The sequence below is a fragment of the Cololabis saira genome, chromosome 21 (genome assembly GCF_033807715.1).
Source record: "Cololabis saira isolate AMF1-May2022 chromosome 21, fColSai1.1, whole genome shotgun sequence".
Classification (NCBI taxonomy): Eukaryota; Metazoa; Chordata; class Actinopteri; order Beloniformes; family Belonidae; genus Cololabis; species Cololabis saira.
The window spans coordinates 34,321,826-34,343,692 of NC_084607.1; the positions used below are offsets into that span (position 1 = coordinate 34,321,826).

General features: G+C 45.6%; 1 protein-coding gene across 1 annotated transcript; it reads left to right on the forward strand.

Moving 5' to 3' along the window:
• Positions 1–527: 527 nt before the first annotated feature.
• Positions 528–18,263, forward strand: LOC133421593 (zinc finger protein 501-like). The gene is made up of 2 exons (XM_061711245.1): positions 528–641; positions 13,834–18,263. Exons 1-2 carry the CDS (start codon positions 528–530, stop codon positions 15,037–15,039), a joined length of 1,320 nt encoding a protein of 439 aa, XP_061567229.1. The 3' UTR covers positions 15,040–18,263.
• The last annotated feature ends 3,604 nt before the right edge of the window (positions 18,264–21,867 follow it).

The window sequence follows — 21,867 nt, forward strand, 5'->3', positions numbered from 1 at the left end:
GATCATGTTTGTATGACATGACAAAACCGACTTTGTCTCTGTGCAGATATTGATAAACCTCAGAAACTTTCAGTTTGTCCGTTGCGGATTTCAGGAAGTAGGAGCAGATCAGCTGTCAGTTCTGCTGCTGTCATCACGTTATCATCCCGGTTCTGCACTGAATTCTGGTGGTGAGAGTAACGCCATCTCCAGTCAGAGTAGTAGAACCGTGTTCCCATGACAAAGACATAGTTGTCGACATTAAAAGCTCACGAGCAGCGAGTCTTTGCTTTAGGTTTTGTGTCCACGCCGCTGTGTTTACACCGGTAAACGATGCGCAAATCACTCCCACCGGAAATGACCCGCATCTATGCAGACGAATGGCAGCGCCCGTGTTTTGGCGCGTAAACTTGTCTATATAGGTATATAATCCTACATTTCCCATCAGGCAACGCTCGAGTGGTGGTCACGTGTTTGCAGCGGAAATGTGCAGACGCTTTTAGACTGAAGGACAGAAAACGAGAAACAAACAGAACCAGGACCAGGAGATGGACTGGGATCAGATCCAGGACCAGATCCAGGACCAGACCCAGGACCGGGGTCAGAACCAGGACCAGGAGTCCAGCAGGACCAAAGCGGACTCTTCCTCCGCTGGTCTGCAGGTCAGTGTTCAGGTCCACGTTCCTCCTCGGTCTCTCTGTTGCTGCTGATCATCCAAACGCTTCATTTCATTGTCAGTAGTTTGAACTGAGCAGCAGAAAACACAAACACGTGACCAGCGATTTCGGCTACCCTATCAAAACATCCTACCTAATGGTTTTCTACCTTTGTAGAGCTACAATTTTACTGTGTTTTATGCCGCGTTCCATTTGTCCTCGGAAGTGGGAATTTCCCAGTTCCCAGTCTGAATTTTCAACTAGAACGTCCCTCGAAGTGGGATTTCCCACTGGGAAAGTGGGAGAGTCTTCACCACCCCCGAGTTCACATTCCAAGATGGCTGCCCCGGTTGTAAACAGTAGAAGAGAGCTCCGTAAAAATTCGTAGCACTTCATTCTAGTTTTGGTCACACTAAATCGGTCGTATACAAGTATTGTTCGGCATATATATGCTGCTATAGTGTAATTTACATTTTTCGTGTGGTATATGCGAACTACAAACTTGTTTACCTACTTTGTAACTGGAACGCTGATAACTCGGCTGTGACGTCATTCCTAGTTCCGAGTTCCGACTTCCGAGGTAAATGGAACGCAGCATTACTCCCTAGCCCACTTCCTTTTTTAATACATCTTTATTTACAAAGATCACAACGTACAGTGAACAGTATTCAGGTGGAACTGAGAACAGAAGAGCCAGTTGTACAGTGTGTTATATAAAAACTTTGTAGAGGGTGCAAATATTCACAGTCTTAATAGACTTTTGATTAGAAGAATCAATAAGTGATTTAAAATAAATTTCCATTTCCTTCTGAAACACATCAAAACAAGGTTTTTTGTTAATTAATTTACTTTTATGTATAAAACATTTTGCCAAAATTAAATATATTTTTAATAAATTGATTCCAATAAGCAGTAACATAAGGGATAGAGACAATGTCTCTTTGGAATAGAGCACGTATTTTCCTGTTAGTATTTCAGGGTGTAATGAGTAACAGATTTTGCCTCTGGAGAGTCAAAACTGGGGAGATAAACATGTCCAAGTGAAGGCATGTGTTTACCTCTAAATAACATCAAGGTGCCTGTTGGAATGGCATTAATAACAGCAGCATATTCCTTTGGGGTTACTTGGAGGTTGTATGTAGTTAAAAATTCCTTGTAAGAGAGCAGTGACCCCTCCTCATTAAACAGCTGTCTCACCAGCCAAATCTGACTCTGAAACCAAGTCTCAAAGAAAAGTGATCTGTTTTTTGAAATTATATCTCTATTATTCCAGATGATTGGAGTGTGTGGCGAAAAGTTATGCTTATATATATATAAGAGCCCAGGCCAGGAGGACCTGCTGGTGGAATACAGACAGCTTAACTGGAAGTTTGCCTACATTGTTGTTGCAGCTTAGAATAAAACTTAGACCTCCAAACCGAGAGAAGATGTAATGTGGAATAAAATTCCAAATTGAGGTAGGTTTTTTTTAAAGAAAATTTTTAGCCCAATTAATTTTAGATGTATTGTTTAAGGTGGTAAAATCTAAGAAATTAAGCCCTCCATTTTCATAATTGTTCATTACAACACTCTTTCTTATATAATGTGTGCGATTTTTCCACATTAATCACACATTAAAAGCAGTTCTGTAAAGGTGAGTTTTGAGATGGGATTTGAATGTTGGGAGGTCTGTACAGTCACGGATGTGTTTGGGGAGGGAGTTCCAGAGGGTGGGAGCAGCGGTGGAGAAGGCTCTGTCACCCCAGGTCCGGTGCTTGGTTCTGACTGGAGGGGACAGGAGGTTGATAGTACCAGTTATAGTACCAGTCATGGGCGTCAGTTTGATTTCAGAAGTGCTGGGGACATTTACCATAAACCTGAGTAAGGTTTGAAAAGTGCTAGGTACGAGCTACGCCCATTACTTCCGAATTGAGGTTTCATGATAAATAATAGGCATTGCATTAGATGATGCGTATTGACGCGATATTGTCCCCATATTAAAAGCCATCTGCGCGGTCTTATTTAGGTCGTCGGAAACATCATATACATATTGCAAGCCTTTTATTATTTTAATATTGCTGATCAGGGCTCCAGACTAACTTTTTTCACTAGGAGCACAGTAGCCCCTAACTGAAAATTTTTAGGGGCACAATCAGAAATTTTAGGAGCGCACATTGTTTATCGACACGCTAACCAAATTTTTACATTTCTACTACATTTCAGTGTATTAGTAATACGTATTTCATAATAGATTAATGAATTACCACAATGTGCTGTTTCAAATGCAGTGTTACATTTTATTGTGCACTTTTAAAGATGCCGCAACATAAAGTAAACTGACAGCACCATTGCTGTCATTATATATAAAAAAAACATACATTCACATGATAAAAAAGTGCTTGGTAACAAAGTGCTTAGTAACCTTTCAGCCATGAATGTAACTGTTAAACACAGTACTTAACAAATGTACAAATATTGGGGGTACTGGCCAATAACATTTCCCTACTTGTGTCTTTACTAAAACCCTGAACCTACACCAGTTGAACAAATTCACTGCCTTCACTCAATAAGGATCTTACCAAGAAATATTCTCATTTCTAACCTAAAAATGCCATTACACCTGATAACACACATCACTTAAAAGGTTAGGTGTTTTTCCCACGTGTTAAAATTTAACTTTCATTTGTGTCAAGCACATTTTAAGTTCTAGTTACGTTTTAAGTTAGAGTTTTGGCAGTGTTCAAAATAAAATTATGAGACCTGCTGTATTGGAGCACATTTTCTTTTTTTTTTTTTTCCTTACCGGGTGAAGGCTGATTTATGGTTCCGCGTTACAACAACGCAGAGCCCTACGCCGTAGGCTCTGCGTCGATTTAAGGCGGAACCATAATTCAGGCGGGGAACATAGAGAACGGACCAGAAGAATATAGAGTGGATTCAAAATAAAAGTTAAGCACTGAGCTACATGTGTCTCCCGTCTGTGCCATTGCAGACTCATTGCCTGAGCAAGATGTTACTAAAACCAAACATACCCGCCGTCTCTTTCTTCTAACTTTATGTGCGCGCCGCGGCGGCAGCGTGTTGTGTCGCATTAAATGATGTCCGGGCGTAATACCTGCTTTGAGCTGGTGAAATTAAACGAAAAAAATAAATAAATAAATAGATCCCCCGACTCATTCCCTTTCACACTCATTGGCCTGCAATATGCGGGTTCATTGACCCACCCATTCCACGTTTAACGTGTAAAGGAAAAAAAAAAAAAAAAAAAACACTGGCAGATTTACTGGTCGCACGTGTGCGAGTGGACATGAAATTCAGTCGCACATACTCAAATTTTGGTCGCAAAATGCGAGCATTTGGTCGCAGTCTGGAGCCCTGTTGCTGATCATGGCTTACAGTTTAAGAAAACTCAAATATCCTATCTCAAAATATTAGAATATTCTGGGAATCTTAATCTTAAACTGTAAACTATAATCAGCAATATTAAAATAATAAAAGGCTTGCAATATTTCAGTTGATTTGTAATGAATCCAGAATGTATGACATTTTTGGACTCCAGAAAAATAAAGGACTTTATCACAATATTCTAATTTTCTGAGACAGTCCTGTAAACTTTTTTATGTCGTTGTGCTGAACCACTTGGGAATATCCACGGTTACTTTGTGTTAACGGAGCAGCAGAGAGCAGTGTCTTGCTGCTGCAGGAAACTGCGCGCTGGAAGCAGATCAGTGACGGACACTGGCTGATTTATGGTTCCGCGTTGCACCAACGCAAAGCGTACGGCGTAGGATACGCAGGGATGCGAACGTACGGTACGGTTCAGACTTTTCGTCTTTTCAACTGAGCATGAAGACACATAAAATGAGGATGCAATGCTTATGCACCCTCGTAGAACCGGGCCTGCAGAACGCAACTTTTAATTCCCAATTCCAAACCCCTACCTGGAGGTGAAGTCCTCCCCGCAGCGCTGTCTGTCAAACACAGATCTGGGCACAGACGCAGCAGATCCTGTTGTCCCGCCACTAAGATTTTGCTGGCCTTAATGTTTCCTGTGTTTTATTTTGTTAATTATTGATAAATTTAGTGTTGATGTGTGTGTGTGACAGACGTGTGTATGGGTCGTTAATGAAAATACGGGACAAATCGTGTCTTACTTAATTTTTATTTTTTATTTTTTTTTTTTTTAAGTGGTGGGGACAAATCTGCTCGTCAGACAAAGTGGTGGGGACGCGTCTCCACCGTCCCCGGCTTAAAATGACGCGCCTGGTACCAGTAGTACCAGTTATGGCGCTTTTGCATTAGTACTGCCGTAGCCCGGCTCGGCTCGTCGCGGCTCTACCCGTTTGTCCCCGTGTGTTTTTCCACATCCAGGGGAGAAGTGGGGGGGTTGGGGTGAAGCTGCTGTGACGTACTCGATTGCGCAACACCTTTGTTCGTGTCGGCGCTGATCAGAAATCAGCTGGAGCCGCGAGCGGCTGAGAAAAAAACAGCCCATCTACATCCCTTTTTTAATTCTCTCGTCAGCCACCAGGTTTATGAACATCTGCACCTCAGAGTTGGATCACCAAACAGACGTTTGCGCTGTATAATGAAATTGCTGCGAGCCGCGGGTCGCTCTCGCTCTGACTCCCGCTTCCTGATTCAAACGTATGACGGCCCCGCCCCCCGACCAATCAGAGGCCTGGAGGGTGATGACGGGCCCGCCCCCCGACCAATCAGTGGCGCGGAGGGTGGTGACGTCAGAAATAGTCCCTGCTCAGCCCAATATAGAACCTCGCCAGAATGGTTACAGAAAGAGTATCTGCTTGGAGCGGCTCTACCCGCCTCAGCCCCTAGTGCAAAAGCACAAAACGGGGCCGTGGCGGGTAGAACAGAGTTAAGGCGGTACTAATGCAAAAGCGCCATTATAGTACCAGTAGTACCAGTAATACCAGGTCCGGTGCTTGGTTCTGACTGGAGGGGACAGGAGGTTGGCGTCAGAGGAGCGGAGGCTGCGGGAGGGAGTGTGGCGGTGGAGCAGGTCGGTGAGGTAGCAGGGGGCCTGATCGTAGAGGGCTTTGTGGGTGAGGAGAAGGATTTTAAAATGGATCCGTTGAGGGATGGGGAGCCAGTGGAGCTTCTGTAGGACTGGGGTGATGTGGTCTCTGGAGCGGGTGTGGGTGAGCAGGCGGGCGGCAGAGTTTTGAATGTATTGAAGTTTATTGAGGACCTTGGAAGATGAGCCATAGAGGATGATATTGCAATAGTCGAGTCTGGAGGTGATGAAGGCGTGGATCAAAGTTTCAGCGGCAGAGAAGGAGAGTGATGGACGGAGACGGGCAATATTTTTGAGGTGGAAGAAAGCAGTTCTTGTGATATGGTTGACATGGTGTTGGAAGGAGAGGTTATTGTCCAGAATAACTCAGATGTTACGGATGTGAGTGGAGGGGGACAGAATGGAGTTGTCAACAGTGAGAGTGAAGTTGTGAGCGGTTTTGGTAAGGGATTTGGGGCCGATTTGTCATAGATAGATAGATAGATCTTTATTGTCATTATAACTATGTACAACGAAATTAAAAGTGCTCTCGGTTCAGCGCATCATATAAAAAATAAAAAAAAATAACTGAAGAATAAATCAAAAAAATTTAATATTATATATATATATATATATATATATATATATATATATATATATATATATATATATATATATATATTTCTAGACACATTCACCCTTCCACACACATCAACCCACAAGAACCTTCATCAGCATACAATCATTTTTGTTATTGCACATTAGCTCCTGTTTTTTTTAAGAGTGGTTATTGCTGTTGGATAAAAGCTGTGTTTGAGTCCGTTTGTCCTCGTTTTCATGAGTCTGCATCTCCTCCCAGATGGCAGCAGCTCAAACAGTGAGTGTCCGGGGTGTGAAGTGTCTTTTATTATATTTTGAGCCTTTTTCTGGCAACGGGAGTGGTGGAGGTGTTCCAGTGTGGAGAGAGGGCAGCTGATGATCTTCTGGGCGGTGGTGATGACCCTCTGGAGGTCTTTCCTCTGAGCTGCTGTACCAGATGCAGGTACAGTAGGTCATAATGCTCTCGATGGAGGCTCGGTAGAAGGACACCAGCAGCCTCTGTGTGATGTTCTCCCTCCTGAGGATCCTGAGGAAGTCCAGTCTCTGCTGGGCCTTTTTCAGCAGCTCTGGGGTGTTCACACTCCAGGTCAGGTTCTCCTCCATGTGGACTCCCAGGTACCGGAAGTTGGCTACCCTCTCTACACAATCCCCGCTGATGATGAGCGGAGGAATCTCTCTCTTTTTCCGCCTATAGTCAATTACTAGCTCTTTGGTCTTGGAGCTGTTCAGGAGGAGGTTATTGTCTCTGCACCACCACGACAGCCGCATCACCTCGTCTCTGTATGCAGACTCATCCTCCCCCGAGATGAGCCCCACCACTGTAGTGTCGTCAGCAAACTTCACTATAGTGTTGTTATGATGGACGGGGGTGCAGTCATGCGTGTAGAGAGAGTAGAGCAGGGGACTCAGCACGCAACCCTGGGGGAGCGAGTACTGAGGCTTAGGGCCGTGGATGTGTGATGGCCCACCCTGACTCTCTGTCTGTGGTCAGAGAGGAAGCTGCTGATCCAGGTGCAGGTGTCGGCTGGAATCCCCAGGTCCCCCAGCTTGACCACCAGTTTGTGAGGGAGGATGGTGTTGAAGGCAGAGCTGTAATCCACAAAGAGCATCTGCACGTAGCCCCCCTGCTGCTCCAGGTGGGCTAGTGCAGCATGGAGTGCTGTGGCCACTGCATCCTCCATGGATCAGTTCGCTCTGTAGGCAAACTGGTGGGGGTCAAGGGTGTGGGGCAGGGCTGCTGTGATGTGACTGCGGACCACTTCATCACCCCTGGGGTGAGTGCAACTGGTCTGTAGTCGTTGAGGCTGGAGATGTGAGTCTTTTTGGCCAAGGGAACTATGGTGGAGGACTTCAGGCAGGATGGGACAGTGGACTGTGCCATGGATTGGTTGAAGATCTTAGTGAACACAGCCAGTTGGTCTGCACCATCCCTCAGCACCCGTCCCGGGACGCCGTCCGGACCCGTTGCTTTCTTTGGGTTGATGGGCCGCAAGGTGCGCCTCACTTGATGTTCCTCCAGGGTGAGGGTGGTGCTGCTGTGGGCCTGGTGTGAGTTGGCCCTATCAGGTGAAGTGACCTCAAAGTGGGCAAAGAAAATGTTGAGCTCCTCTGCCAGCGCAAGATCACTCACCGCAGCTCCTGGGCTGGTCCGGTAGTTGGTCAGGTGCTGGATACCCTGCCACACCTTCCGGCTGTTGTTGCGGTCCAGGTGATCCTCAATCCTCCTCCTGTAGTGCGCCTTTGCCTCTCTGATCCCTCTTTTCAGGTTGGCTCGAGCTGTGCTGTAAAGTTCGCTGTCACCAGACCTGAAGGCGGTGTTTCTCTGCTGTAGCAGAGAAACACTGCCTTCATGTCATCTGTATCAAGTTTAAAGCTAAGATGCAGTCTTTTTTTTAATTAAATTTTTTTTTTTTTATAGAACTGTCTAAAAAAATGATAATCACCCCAGCCCTAGGTAGAGATGCACCGATCGATCGGCCCCTGATCGGGATCGGGCCGATAATGGCCCTATCGGTTTTGATCGGAGATCTGAAAATAATAGTTCAGAGCGGCCGATCTGATGACGTTTAAAACAACAAACCCCCGCCCGCGCGGGGGTTTGCACCTCAGACCGAGCTGTCCTGAGGGGGCGTTGGCGTTGCCGGTGCGGACAATGTCTGAAAAGGACAACAAATTTGCAGTTTGCAAAGTGTGTCCAAAGGAGATACCGCGAGGAGGAATGTTATAAAAGGAATTTCAACACAACGAAGCTGATAAGACTAGAGTATAGCCTATTGAGTTTTCAAAGTTGGCTGCAGCAGAAAAAAGGGAGAGGAAAAAAAGGAGCGCGCGCAACGGCACTAACTCAGCTGTAACACCTGTAACAGAGACTTATAAACGACAGGAAGAAAAATAAAGAACTACATCGTAAGGTAATGAATTCATATGCTTTGCTCATCAGCTGCTTTCAGTTGTAGAAGACGTCGGGTTTAAACACGTTTGCAGCTTGGGTGCGCGCTGCCGGTGCGCGCTCCCGCGTCGTAAATATTTCACTGATGAAATCCTGTCTGAGTTTTACCAGAATATTTACAGTCCAAAGCCTCATGCAGGACGACAGTCGTGTCAGTCGCTTCAGGAGTGACATGTGGAGCTCTAGTGTGAAGAGTTTTGCTTCACTCACAAGAGTTTCCTCACACGCGGCGGATGCTACCGCTAAAGCTTTCACAAAGCTTAATAATTCATAATTAATTTTTATTTTAAGATTTAATTCCTCTTTTTTTTTTTTTTTAGATATCTTTTCAGCCATTTCTTTTTTTTTTTTAAAGATTTTTTTGGGCTCTTTATTCAAGCTGCAGATATGAAAGGGGTAGAGAGAGAGATCGGGGATGACATGCAGCAAAGGTGCGCAGGCCGGGATTCAAACCTGCGACCGCTGCAGGAGGACTGTAGCCTCAGTATATGAGCCGCTGCTTAACCCACTGCGCCACCGAGCGGCCCAGATTTAATTCCTCTTTCCACAGGAAAACTAAGGTTTATAGTTTGCAACTTGTATCAACTTTTAGAGAGTGACATGTCTGCTGTTGTCTGTGTTGTTGCACATGTTGTACATAATTATTACCACAGGAAAGCTGAAGCTACTAAACTACACTTACTGCTCTCGCACCAGCACTAGCACCAGCCCTGGAACCAGCTTGGTGTAAAAGGGGTAACTGAGGAGCTCACAAACTACCTCAGTGACCTCGGCTTGGGAGACGGAGTTTATATCACGCGTTCATTTTATTTCTTATGATTGTTTGGCAGTCGGCTCCAATCGTGGGCGGTTATCAATTCCTTATCTGTAACTGTTATGCAACTGTCCTTCACAAAGCAACTATTCATTTGTACGAACCCAACGGCGGGTAAATGGGATGGTCATTTTTGATTTCACCGTCGAGTCAATATATCAAACATGCATTTCGCTGTATCTTGTTTGAGGGCAGATTTTGAGATTTGGCTGAAGGAGCTGTGAGCAAAGCTAACTGTGATTGATGTGCAGTGGGTGCGTTCCCGAGGGCTTGCTGAGTGACATGGCTGCACTCTGTACGAATGAAATGGGCTTCAAAACTGGTCCTCAGAAACCAATGGCTCACGTGACTGAATGCTTTGTCCATTGTTATATACAGTCTATGGTTGCACCTGGACCTAGTATTGTCCTTTTTCGTGAAATATAACCAAACTTTGGTGCATTTCTGCCTCCATGTAATTTTGGAAACATTCTGAGCCAAAATACAAAGCTTGTACATGATGTCATCATGCAATTTTGTCAGATGTTGGCAGAACCGTTAACCCAATTGTTAGGCCGACGGGTTAACGATTCCACAGAATCGGACTACTGGGAACTGGTTCTCAGAGAAAGACGGTTCTCGATTCTCTTCTCTGGGATGGCAGTAGCCTGGTTAGCAAGAGACTCAACTAGTTCAACCCAGACATGAGTACTTCAGCATCAGCATTTTCAACAACTGTGACAATACTGTCTGTCATGTCATAGATGACCTGGATCACGCCAGGAGATACAGCATCAAAGGTTCCAGCATCACCAAGGTGGTGAAGTGCAAACTGAAGAAATATCTTACTCTCCTGGATGAATGATCATTCTCTGGTGGATCATGAGGATTGCAGGATAATGCATCAGCATCCAAGTTTTGTTTGCCACTTTTATATCGGACTTGAAAGGAAAACACTCAGTGATCTGAAGAAAGAGGCTGAGACTTAACTTATTTCTTGCAAGAGTAGCACACTAGCTGTAAACTACAACTAACCTGCACCCAGCAGGGTTTATTTATTAGACGCTTATTTATCAGAAGCGGGGCTGCAGGGCAGGGCTAAAGGCTAGGCTAAGGAAACAGCCATTTAAACCTCCGCTGCTGAGCCTCTTCCTTGCATAGACCAGATCCATGGTACACAAAACAGACGATTTGGTATTACAGCTGGCTGGAAATCGTTATGTTTGTGAATGCTGAGACTTGACGGAGACTTGGCTACACACACAAATCCCTGATGCCATGGTGCAGCTAGCAGGCCACACATTACACAGATGGGACAGGAACAGTGACTCTGGGAAGAACAGAGGAGGAGGGCTCTGCATCTACGTTCATGAAGATTGGTGTAAAAACAGCACTATTTTGGACAGCCACTGTTCTCTGGACCTGGAGTTCATGTCAGTGAGATGCAGACCCTTTTTTCTACCGAGAGAGCTAGCTGTTGTTATCATCACTGCGGTCTACATACGCTAATGTAAATATGGCTCTGTCTCTGCTGCTAAACGCCATCAACAAACACCAGCGTGCCCATCCCCATGGCGTCCACATTAATGCAGGGGACTTTAATAAGGCAAACTTAGACTGTATTACCGAAATACCACCAACATGTAAGATCCCCAACAAGAGGGGGAAAGACTCTGGATCATGTGTATTCCAACATCAAGCATGCATACAGAGCCGTACCCCTCCCTCACCTGGGCAGGTCAGATAACCTCTCCCTGCTCCTCACCCCGCATACACCACCCTCAGTTGTCAAACAAAGCCCACAAAGAGGACCATTACCACCTGGCCTGAGGACGCCCTCCCCTGTCTGCAGGACTGCTTCAAACACACACAGTGGGATGCTTTCTACCTGGCAACATTCACAGACACAGTGCTATCTTACATCAAGTACTGCTCTGTGCAGTGAACCCCAGGAAACCTGCAGGTCCGGATGAAGTACCTGGGAAGGTGCTCAAGGCATGTGCCAACCAGCTAACACCGGTCTTCACTGACATTTTCAACCTGTCTCTGGCCCAAGCTGGCATCCCACCCTGCCTGAAATCTGCTACAATCATCCTGATCCCCAAAAAGTCACCCACAGCAAGCCTCAATGACTTCCGCCCTGTAGCACCCACCACTGTCATCACCAAGTGCTTTGAGAAACTGGTCTTAAAGGGGACCTATTATGAAAAACACGTTTTTTCTTGTTTTAAGATATATAAAGTGGTCTCCCCTCACCCTGCCAGCAGAGGGGAGACGAAATCCCATGAATTTCTGCAAGGTCTGTGACCCCCGCCCGACAGAATCCCCCAGTGTCACGTGATTTTTTTTTTTTGAGCCGATTAGAATCTGCTCCCGTCGTGAGTCACGACGGGAACAGATTTACATAGGTCGGCCTCCGCTGCTGAAACCACGCCCAAAACCAGCTCTCTCCGCCGGCTGGAGCTCCGCCATTGTTCAGCAGCAGTGACTGTTTTCCAACCGGTTTCAACAGCGAGGGACAGTTAAAATGAGGTTTTGCATCGACATTTACCCTCATAAAAGGATTAGTTCCAACAGCACGGACCCGGCAACTGCACACGAGTCAGCGGTAAGTTCCTTTTTTTTATGTTATTTATATTTGTATGATCTTTGCATGGGCTAAGTATTTAGCTTAGCTCCGGAGCACCGGCGCCGCATACGGAGCTGCCGGAGCTGCTCACGGACCGGCCCGGCTCCAGTGTTCCCTAACGGAGCCACTCACTCGTTAGGTAAATTAGTAATACATTTTTTCTGTCTGGTTTCAGATCTTCCAAGCACCTGAAGCTGTTCAACGACACCTTCAGAAAACGCACAGTCCTTCCTTGAGCCAGCAATAGTGCATAAATGTTATTTATATACAACTCATATTTTATTTTTTTAACAATAAAGTTGCCATTTGTGAAAATTCAGTGTTGTGATTTATTTACAGTTAATATGATTCATCTGTCTTGTAACATAAGAAATGATGAGAAATCTTCCTGTGTGAAGACGAGGTGACTAAAGGCTGATTTATGGTTCCGCGTTACACCAACGCAGAGCCTACGGCGTAGGGTACGCGTCGATTTAACGCAGAACCGTAAATCAGGCTTTAAGATCCGTTTACAGCGTGTAACTGAATGAGAGCGTCTGACTATCACGTCGAGCTGCGTGACATCGGACGCTCTCTGTCCACACTGAAACTGTTAAACTCTCTCTGTCCACACTGAAACTGTTAAACTCTCTCTGTCCACACTGAAACTGTTAAACTCGCGGCCAGTTAGGATAGTCTAATACAAAAAAAATAACACCATGGAATTGATTTTGTCGCAGAAGCTTCTCGCATGGGACACGTTTTGTGTACGACGCAGCCGGCTGCTCTGGCCGGAGCGAGGCTTATTCTCCTCCCCTCCTACACGTCTTTCAAGCAGCCAATCAGCGCAGAGCCAGAAAAAGGCTTTAGAAGCGGTAAAACTAGAGACAGGGCCCACAGGCTGAATATCTGATTTATGTAGAAAAAACAATTGTTTTTAAGACATTCAAGGCCTGTTTAAAATATACATTAAATGCCATAATATGTCCCCTTTAAGGCACATCAAAGCCATAAGACCTTAAGACCCCAACCAAGAGAACATCATTGTCAAATTTGCTGATGACGCAACGGTGGTGGGGCTGATTACCCCCCAACCCCCCACTGGTAAAATGAAGTTGGTAGGTCCTACACCCCTGTTAATTAGCTCGAGCTTCCATCTTAGTCAGATGAAAAAGCAGTGGAGAGTCAAATTTTATTCTCTACCATCCTTCTGATTACACCTTCTGATTTGGCACAGTCTGTGAGCATTGTAATATTAAAATGTTTTTCTATACAGTACACTGATCATTTTGATTAGTACGTTTGTTCGATTGTCACTACATGGTTTATGATGAGGTAGCACATGGTTGTCAAATGGGTATGGCATGGTCAGAATGTCCATATTAAGGTAATTTTGTAAAGATGGTCATATTACAATTGACAATTGGTGTTAATCTATCTAATGTAACTACTGTGGCGGACATTTATTGTTGTTTCTGTGTTGCTGTTTCTGTTGCAGTTTCAAGTACTTCAACTATAGATACCTAGAAACCTTTAGCCCTTCACACTTTTGTTTTGACATATTGAGATGTTTTATCTGAATGTTTCTGGCTGTCAAGAACCATTGATAACATTAACATGCTTAACATAGCACCAAGACATAAAACTCTTCATTGTTTCACTGCGAACATGGCAGACAGCACTTGACTTGAACTGAAAAAGGATTTGTCAGGTCAGCCAACAACAGGATCTAAATCTTTTTCTCTTTCCTTGCAGAAACATGAAGCCAAAGAGAGAACCACAAGTTACTGCTGTGATAGGAGGGATAAAGTCCTCACCACTGCACCAGGTCTGAAGGTCCGAAAGAGGATTCACACTGAAGAGAAGCTGTACAGCTGTGATCAGTGTGGGCGAGCTTTTACCACATCAACTATTTTAAAGTGTCATCAGCGTATTCACACCGGAGAGAAGCCGTACAGATGTGATCAGTGTGGTGTGGCCTTTACCATGTCAGGTCATCTAAGGAGTCATCAGCGTATTCACACTGGAAGTAAGCCTTACAGATGTGATCAGTGTGGTGTGGCTTTTACCACGTCAGGTAATCTAAGGAGGCACCAACGTATTCACACTGGATATAAACCGTACAAATGTGATCAGTGTGGGGCAGCTTTTACCCAACAAGGTGATCTAAGGAATCATCAGCGTATTCACACTGGAGATAAGCCTTACAGATGTGATCAGTGTGAGGCAGCTTTTAACCGACAAGGTAGTCTAAGGAGTCATCAGCGTATTCACACTGGAGAGAAGCCGTACAAATGTGATCAGTGTGGGGCAGCTTTTACCCGACAAGGTGATCTAAGTAGTCATCAGCGTATTCACACTGGGGATAAGCCGTACAGATGTGATCAGTGTGGGGCAGCTTTCACCACATCAAGTAATTTAAGATCCCATCAGCGTGTTCACACTGGAGATAAACCGTACAAATGTGATTATTGTGGGGCAGCTTTTACCCAACAAGGTGATCTAAGGAGTCATCAGCGTATTCACACTGGAGAGAAGCCTTACAGATGTGATCAGTGTGGGGCAGCTTTTAACCGACAAGGTGATCTAAGGTGTCATCAGCGTTTTCACAATGGAGAGAAGCCGTACAGATGTGATCTGTGTGGGGCAGCTTTTACCCAACAAGGTGATCTAAGGCGTCATCAGCGTATTCACACTGGAGATAAACCGTACACATGTGATCAGTGTGGGGCAGCTTTTACCGAACAAAGTAGTCTAAGGAGTCATCACCGTATTCACACTGGGGATAAGCCTTACAGATGTGATCAGTGTGGGGCAGCTTTCACCAAATCAAGTAATTTAAGATCCCACCAGCGTATTCACACTGGAGATAAAACATACAAATGTGATCAGTGTGGGGCAGCTTTTACCCAACAAGGTAATCTAAGGAGCCATCAGCGTATTCACACTGGAAATATTTAATATTTCCAGTGTTATATTTATATAATTGCAAGAGAAAGAAGAAAGTCAGAACACGGTTACCTATGCACAGCAAAGAGATTGAAAATGCATAGTTCTTGAGGGCGCTATAGAGCATGGTATGGTGTAGATGCAATTTCCTTGAGCTCCCTTCCAATACGTTGAGATTCAATCAATATAACAATTTTTCAATAACTTGTACCCGCTAAAAAATTGTGCATTACACTTACCTATTGCATGTGCACACATGAGTACCAGGAGAGGTCTGGAAAAGCAGTCTGGTGTTAAGAAAACACAGTCTGCAAATCCAGCGACGGATGCTAATGCTAGCGCTCAAATGGACGATATCCCAGAGCTAACCCCACTTGCGCCGAAAGATAACCCCGAGACTTCCACTGTTCTCCGGGCTATAAATGACCTGAGCAGAAGGATGGATGGCCGATTCAATAAGCTAGAGGTGTCCCTGCAAGTTATCCAGGTCACACTGACTGAGTACGACACTCGGTTTTCTACTGTGGAAGCGACCTGCAGCGACCACGACACGCGGCTGGACGAGTTGACACTGCAGTGGCTACAGCTGGAGGCTAGTCACAAGTTGTTCAAACTCCAAGTGCGCTCCAGATGCCAAAATATAAAGGTAGTGCGTCTGCCGGAGAGAGCCGAGTGCAAAAACTCTGTGGACTTTTTGGCAAGTTTCTACGTGATCTGCTGGGCCCCGCTCACTTCCCCACCCCGATCGAGGTGGACAGAGCGCACTGAATGGGACCACTGCCGTCAGACAGGGGGGCACGTCCTCGTATCATAACAGCCAGGATCATTATGCACTGGACAAATGTTAAACGTGGTTTGTTTTAAACTATGTGCCTTACCCTTATAGAATATGGTGCTTTATTGTCTGGGTTTTCACCATTGAGTAACATTAAGCACTGAGCTGATGTTAAACTCATGCCGTGTTTCTTTACAACATTCCACATCAATGTTTGGGTATGTTTTTTTTTTTCTATTCACGAAACTGATATGTTTCGAATGTTATTTACTACTTGTTATTGGAGGGGATACCACATTAAGTTAGACAACTAGTGGTATTGCTGTTTAGTGGTTAGACTTTTAGCTACCATAGTGACATAGGACCCTACAGGACGGTATGTTAGGACCTTTTCTCTCGCTTTGTTTAGGAAAGTGGGAGTTTTGGGCTGGGTAAATGTATGTTCACTTGTGGCGCTTTTGCACTAGTCCCGCTTCCGCCCGGGTCGGCTCGTCGCGGCTCCACCCGTTTTGTCCTCGTTTGTTTTTCCACAGCCAGGTGAGAAGTGGGCAGGTTGGGGTGAAGCTGCTGTGACGTACTCGATTGCGCAACACCTTTGTTTGTGTCGGCGCAGATGAGAAATCAGCTGGAGCCGCGAGCGGCTGAGAAAAAAACAGCCCGTCTACATCCCTTTTTTAATTTTCTCGACAGCCACCAGGTTTATGAACATCTGCACCTCAGAGTTGGATCACCAAACAGACGTTTGTGCTGTATAATAAAATCGCTGCGAGCCGCGAGTCGCCTCGCGCTGACTCCCGCTTCCTGATTCAAACGTTTGACGGCCCCGCCCCCCGACCAATCGGTGGCGAGGAGGGTGGTGACCTCAGAAATAGTCCCAGCTCAGCCCGGTAAGAACCTCGCCAGAATGGTTACAGAAAATGTATCTGCTTGGAGCGGCTTTACCCGTCTCAGCCCTAGTGCAAAAGCGCAAAACGGGGCCGTGGCGGGTAGAACCGAGGTGAAGCGGGACTAGTGCAAAAGGGCCATTGGTGTGGGTCTTTTTTTTTTTTGCGTTTATGGTGTTTTCATGTTTGGGGCATTTTATACTGTCACTGTCTGCATAACACAGGTTACACCTTTTTATGGCACCTAGAAACAGAGATGAGGGTATCAATTTGGTCAGCTGGAATGTTCGTGGTCTAGGTCATTCAATTAAGCGTGCTAATGTGTTTTCACATCTTAACTGCTGTTGGGCTACTGTTCATGTGCTCATGTGAACTCTGAACTTATGAAGGCTCATAGACATTTTGTGAATGAGTATTTGACTTTAAAAACGGCTCAACCCGAAATCAGCTTTAATTTTCCTCCTAAAATGGCCGCCTTGAAAAACTACTAGGACCAGCGTGCCTTGGGGGGGGGGGTCGGCGCCTGAAGAGGCACGCGTCCAATCACTGGGCTGGCACTGGATACGTCACGCAGCGCGTTGAGGACAAATCTCCGCTTCTCCCACATCTTTTTCTCTTCCTCTCAACCTTTCATCTGAGCAGTTGGTCCGCTCTTGGCTCCGTGCCAAAGGGACGTCGGACCAGGCCGACCTTCCCCCCCCAAAGGGAGGGGGGGGGGATCCGAGGCGCACCCGCATCGGGACGGGCCTGGGGATCCGCACGCTGAAGCTGCGGCCCCGGAGCACGGCAGCGCTCCAGCTCTCTCTATTTCTTAATAACTTTCCTCTGAGCTCTTTTTCCCAGGAGGGTCCAATCCTCCGGCAGCGCATCCACATCAGCTCGAGAGCTAGATTCTCCCGCGTCCATGAGCTCGCGCCTCGGTGATGAAACGGGGGCGGCCCTAATTACAGTGGACTGTCCCGCACCAGGAGGCCACGTCAAGAGGCTCCGTAGATCCGGAGAGATCTACCCGGCTGTTGCACCGTGCAAGGCATAGGACAGAGGAACCGAGCCGCATGGTGGAGCCGAGCCGAACCGAAGCTCTCCTACACCGTAAAGCCCCCGCAGAAACCTGATCACCCCCGACAGAGCCCGCAGCCCAGATCCGAAACCGAGGAAGCGTGAGGTTTTATGGTTCTGGGGATCAGTGTAATCTAGAGCAGTTCAGAGCTAAATTTGTGTTTAATGAAGTTACTGTTCGTATTACTGTGCAACGCCGGCAACTAACGGCATCATTATCATCATTATTGTGTTAGTTTATTTTGTGGCGCAATTCTTCGCCAGTTATTCACGTTTTAAACGCTGTGTTTGTCATCCCGTCTGATTGCACGTGGCGTGGCGAGGGCCCCGCCATCTTTAAATAATACAGCCAATTTTGGCCGGCCACGTGCAACCACGTTGTTTATTATTGTTTTTGATTTCTTTTCATTCATGCAGTTTCATTTTTATTTTTATTGTTTTTGTTTTTCTTGTTAGTTAATAGTTTTATGTTTTAACTAGTGTGCCATCAGGATTTATTCAATGGTGTCGCCTTTCCATCTGCTTGACACCTGGATGTGAATAAATGCTGATTGATTTTAATGAGAAGTTGTTTGTGTTTTATACAAATTCTGGTCACAATGGCTGTTTGACAGAGCTAGAGCCGAACCGTAATGCCTTCAACCGTTATTCTGTGGTGATAATAGTAAGATTTACTACTCTGCAGAATAATATCTATTTTTGAGACTGAATTCCTGCTGTTAAAAGTTATCATTTTTCCTGGTTACGGCCCAGGTGGTGCCCCGAGGATTAAGTCATTTTGATAATTCAATTTGATAAGTAATCTACTTAATTAATTATTAATAATTGTTACAGGACAATTATTAATAACCTTTGATAACTGAACAGCGCTACCTGTGTGGCACAACACTCCTTAGCGGCTGATGTTCTGTTTCTTCAAGAGACTCATATTAGACCTTCAGAGCAAAAGCGCTTGCGTTGTGGTTGGGCAGACCAAATATTTCAATTTACATTTTCATGCAAAGCTCGTGGTGTTGCAATCATTATTCGGAAAAACATACCTTTTAAACATATTTCAACAGTAACTGACCCGAATGGTCAATTTAACGGGCTATCTTTACTCTATACATTTAACATTGCTGAACATATACGGGCCAAACATTGACAATGCTGCTTTTTTTGGTAAGACCGTTGAGAAATTACCTGACCTCTCAAACACAAATGTAATAGTTTCTGGGGATCATAATGTAATACTTTAGACTTGCAACTTGATAGGTCATCGAGTAAAATTTGCAGCTCCTAACGCTTCCGTGGTTTTGAACAATCTTATCACATCCACAAATCTGGTAGACATATGGCGAGTTCAACATCCGACAGATAGAGATTACTCTTTTTTTTTTTTTTTTGAAGTATGCATAAATCATATACCCGTATTGACTGTCCTGTTGTCATAACGTTTTGATTTCAGATCACACTCCAACCCTCAAAAAACCTGAGCAGCATCCTTCATGGCGTTTCCACACTCATCTTTGCTAGCAGATCAAAAGTTTGTTGACCATATGTCAGCAAAAATCGTAGAATACGTCGAGATTAATGACACTTCAGATGTTTCAGATTCCACCTTGTGGGAAACGTTTAAAGCCGTTATGAGGGGCCATATAATTGCGTTTGAAGCAGCCCTGAAAAAGTCGGACAAGATCTGTTGAGTCTAAGATCTCACAATTGGAAACATTATATAGAGGCACTGGCAACTCTCAAACTCCGCAGAACATTCTAAACCTGAAATATGAATATAATACAATCTTACCGTGACAAGTCTGTGATCAACTCCTGCGACTTAGACGACAGTACTTCGAGCTTGGGGACAAACCTCACACACTCTTAGCTCGCCAGCTTAGAGGACAACAGGCCAGTAGGGCTATTCCTAAAATAAAATCTCGATCTCCAGTGATCTTAACGGACCCATAGTCCATAAACTCCCGCGTCAAAGAATATTACAAAGAGCTTTATGGTTCTAAGGCTAAAGGTGATGTGGATGCTTGGTTAAAAGATCTTAACATACCCAAATTAGACAGTACTTCGCGTGAGGCCCTTAATGCAGAACTGTCCTTGGCCGAAATCCTTGACTCTATCAGATCGAAGCAAAATGGGAATAATCCGAGGTCAGATGGTTTTGGTGTTGAGTTTTATAAGAAATTCGCAAATCTGATTACTCCAATTCTACATAGGATGTTCTCTCATTCAATGGAATCTGAAAAACATCCTCCAACTCTATATGATGCTAACATTTTGCTCTTGCTGAAGCAGGACAGGGATGGATCCGAGCCTTCGTCATACGGCCCAATTTCCATGCTCAACCTAGACTTTAAAGGTATAGTCCCTGATGTTGGAGAGCTAGCCATGGATCTATTATAAAACTGGATGGGAGATTGAAAATGGCCGCCCATTCATTTCAATGCATTTTGCTCAGCCAGCGCATACGCCGAAAAAATCTCTGACTTCCGGGTTTACTTCCGCATACACGGGCCCATAGAGCATGCGCAGTTGAGTCACCTCCCATGATGCTCTGGGGCCTCCCATCATGCCCCGGGGTAATGACGCGAATATTAATATAATATGAATTAATATAATATATTAATTAATGTATATTATTACATGTATAGTATTACATATATTATTAATGTATTAATATAATATAATTACATAATATATATTAATATAAACATCCGTGGAATGCACGGACACCGCTGTGACGTCAGCCGTGACGTCACGCCCAGAAAGAGACTTTTCTTTGACGTTTCTGGCCGTTATAAAACATTTTTGACGGATATAAAGTCCATGACTTAAAAATATAGAATACAAAGATTAGTAATTGCCGGTGATTACAGCTGGAGGTTCCTGTGAACAGTTTTAGAGGCTTCTCTTTTACTATTGCGGTCTATGGGAAAAAAGCTTTCTGGGCCCCATGGGATTTTTGGTAGCAGTACCGCGGCTGGCCACTGGGAGAAATCGGCGCGCCTTCTGACTGCCAGACCCGGGGGCTGGAGCTAGCGAGATTTGAAAGTGGCACCTCCTCTAAGCCCCGCCCCCTACTCCCCCTCCTGTCAGCGCTCCGTCCAAAGCCACACCCCCACAAACTTTGGGGAACGCGCATTTGCAGGAGTCGAGTTTTCCAGGACATTTTCGACAGCACATTTTCAAGAAAACTACCCCATGTCTCATTCACCTGTAAGCGAGGCTGGTTTTAAGGGGGGGTTGTGCCCACCCAACCGTGCATCCTGCCCACCCAATCAAAGTTATGGGGATCCTTTATTTTTTTATAATTTTATTTTTTTATAAATATAAAAAAATATCACAGAATATCTGTACCGTTTCTGATTGGGTGGGCTCTGCGCATCATTTTTAGACACAACAATGAACGCATACCGCAAAGGTTGTGTCTCGTCGGGTCCCAGCAAAATGAGCACAACAGAGAAGTGTTCAGAACAGCACACAGAGCACACACTGAAGGCTGATTTATGGTTCCGCGTTACACCAACGCAGAATGGTGCGCGTTGCCGCGTACCCTACGGCGTCGCTGTGCCTCCGGAGCCTGCAGGGCACCGCAGCGCACCGCCACCCGCACCGGCGCTCTCCGCCCTCGCCGGGATGGAGACGCCTCCGGGGTCCGTGGCAGACCCCCAGTAGCGGACAACCTGCGCCGCAGAATCGCACTTTGGCTTTCTTTTTTTAGCCTTTTTAGCAGGGCGAGCCGTTACAGTCGCGTGACCGCCCGGCGAGCCGGCGGTGAAGCCGGGAGCGGCGGGGGCCCTCCGATGTCAGGCCGCGGTTGCCAGTCGGTCTGGAGGAGCAGGGGGCAGGGGGGTTTACACTGGGACAGTTTGAGTCGAGGAAGACCCGTGGGAAGTGGACACAGGCGCTGGAAGCAGAGTGCATGGGGCAGAGGGGGGCGTGGGCGGGACTTAAAATGAAGGCATCTGATTGGTCCTTTCCCCCTGCCAATCCTCTGGTCCTCTGACCAAACCGTGCCATTCGGTGCGCAAAAAACAGATTGGTCAGAGTTTTTACAGGATTAAAGCTGTCACAGAGGTCGGATGTTTTACTTTCCTTTTTCTGAACACATTATTCACTGGCTACTCTCAG

Coding starts and splice junctions, on each gene's coding strand:
- LOC133421593 (XM_061711245.1), top strand. CDS start 528: ATGGACTGGGATCAGATCCAGGACCAGATCCAGGACCAGACCCAGGAC. Junction 642..13,833: donor CTTCCTCCGCTGGTCTGCAG/GTCAGTGTTCAG, acceptor CTTTCCTTGCAG/AAACATGAAGCCAAAGAGAG.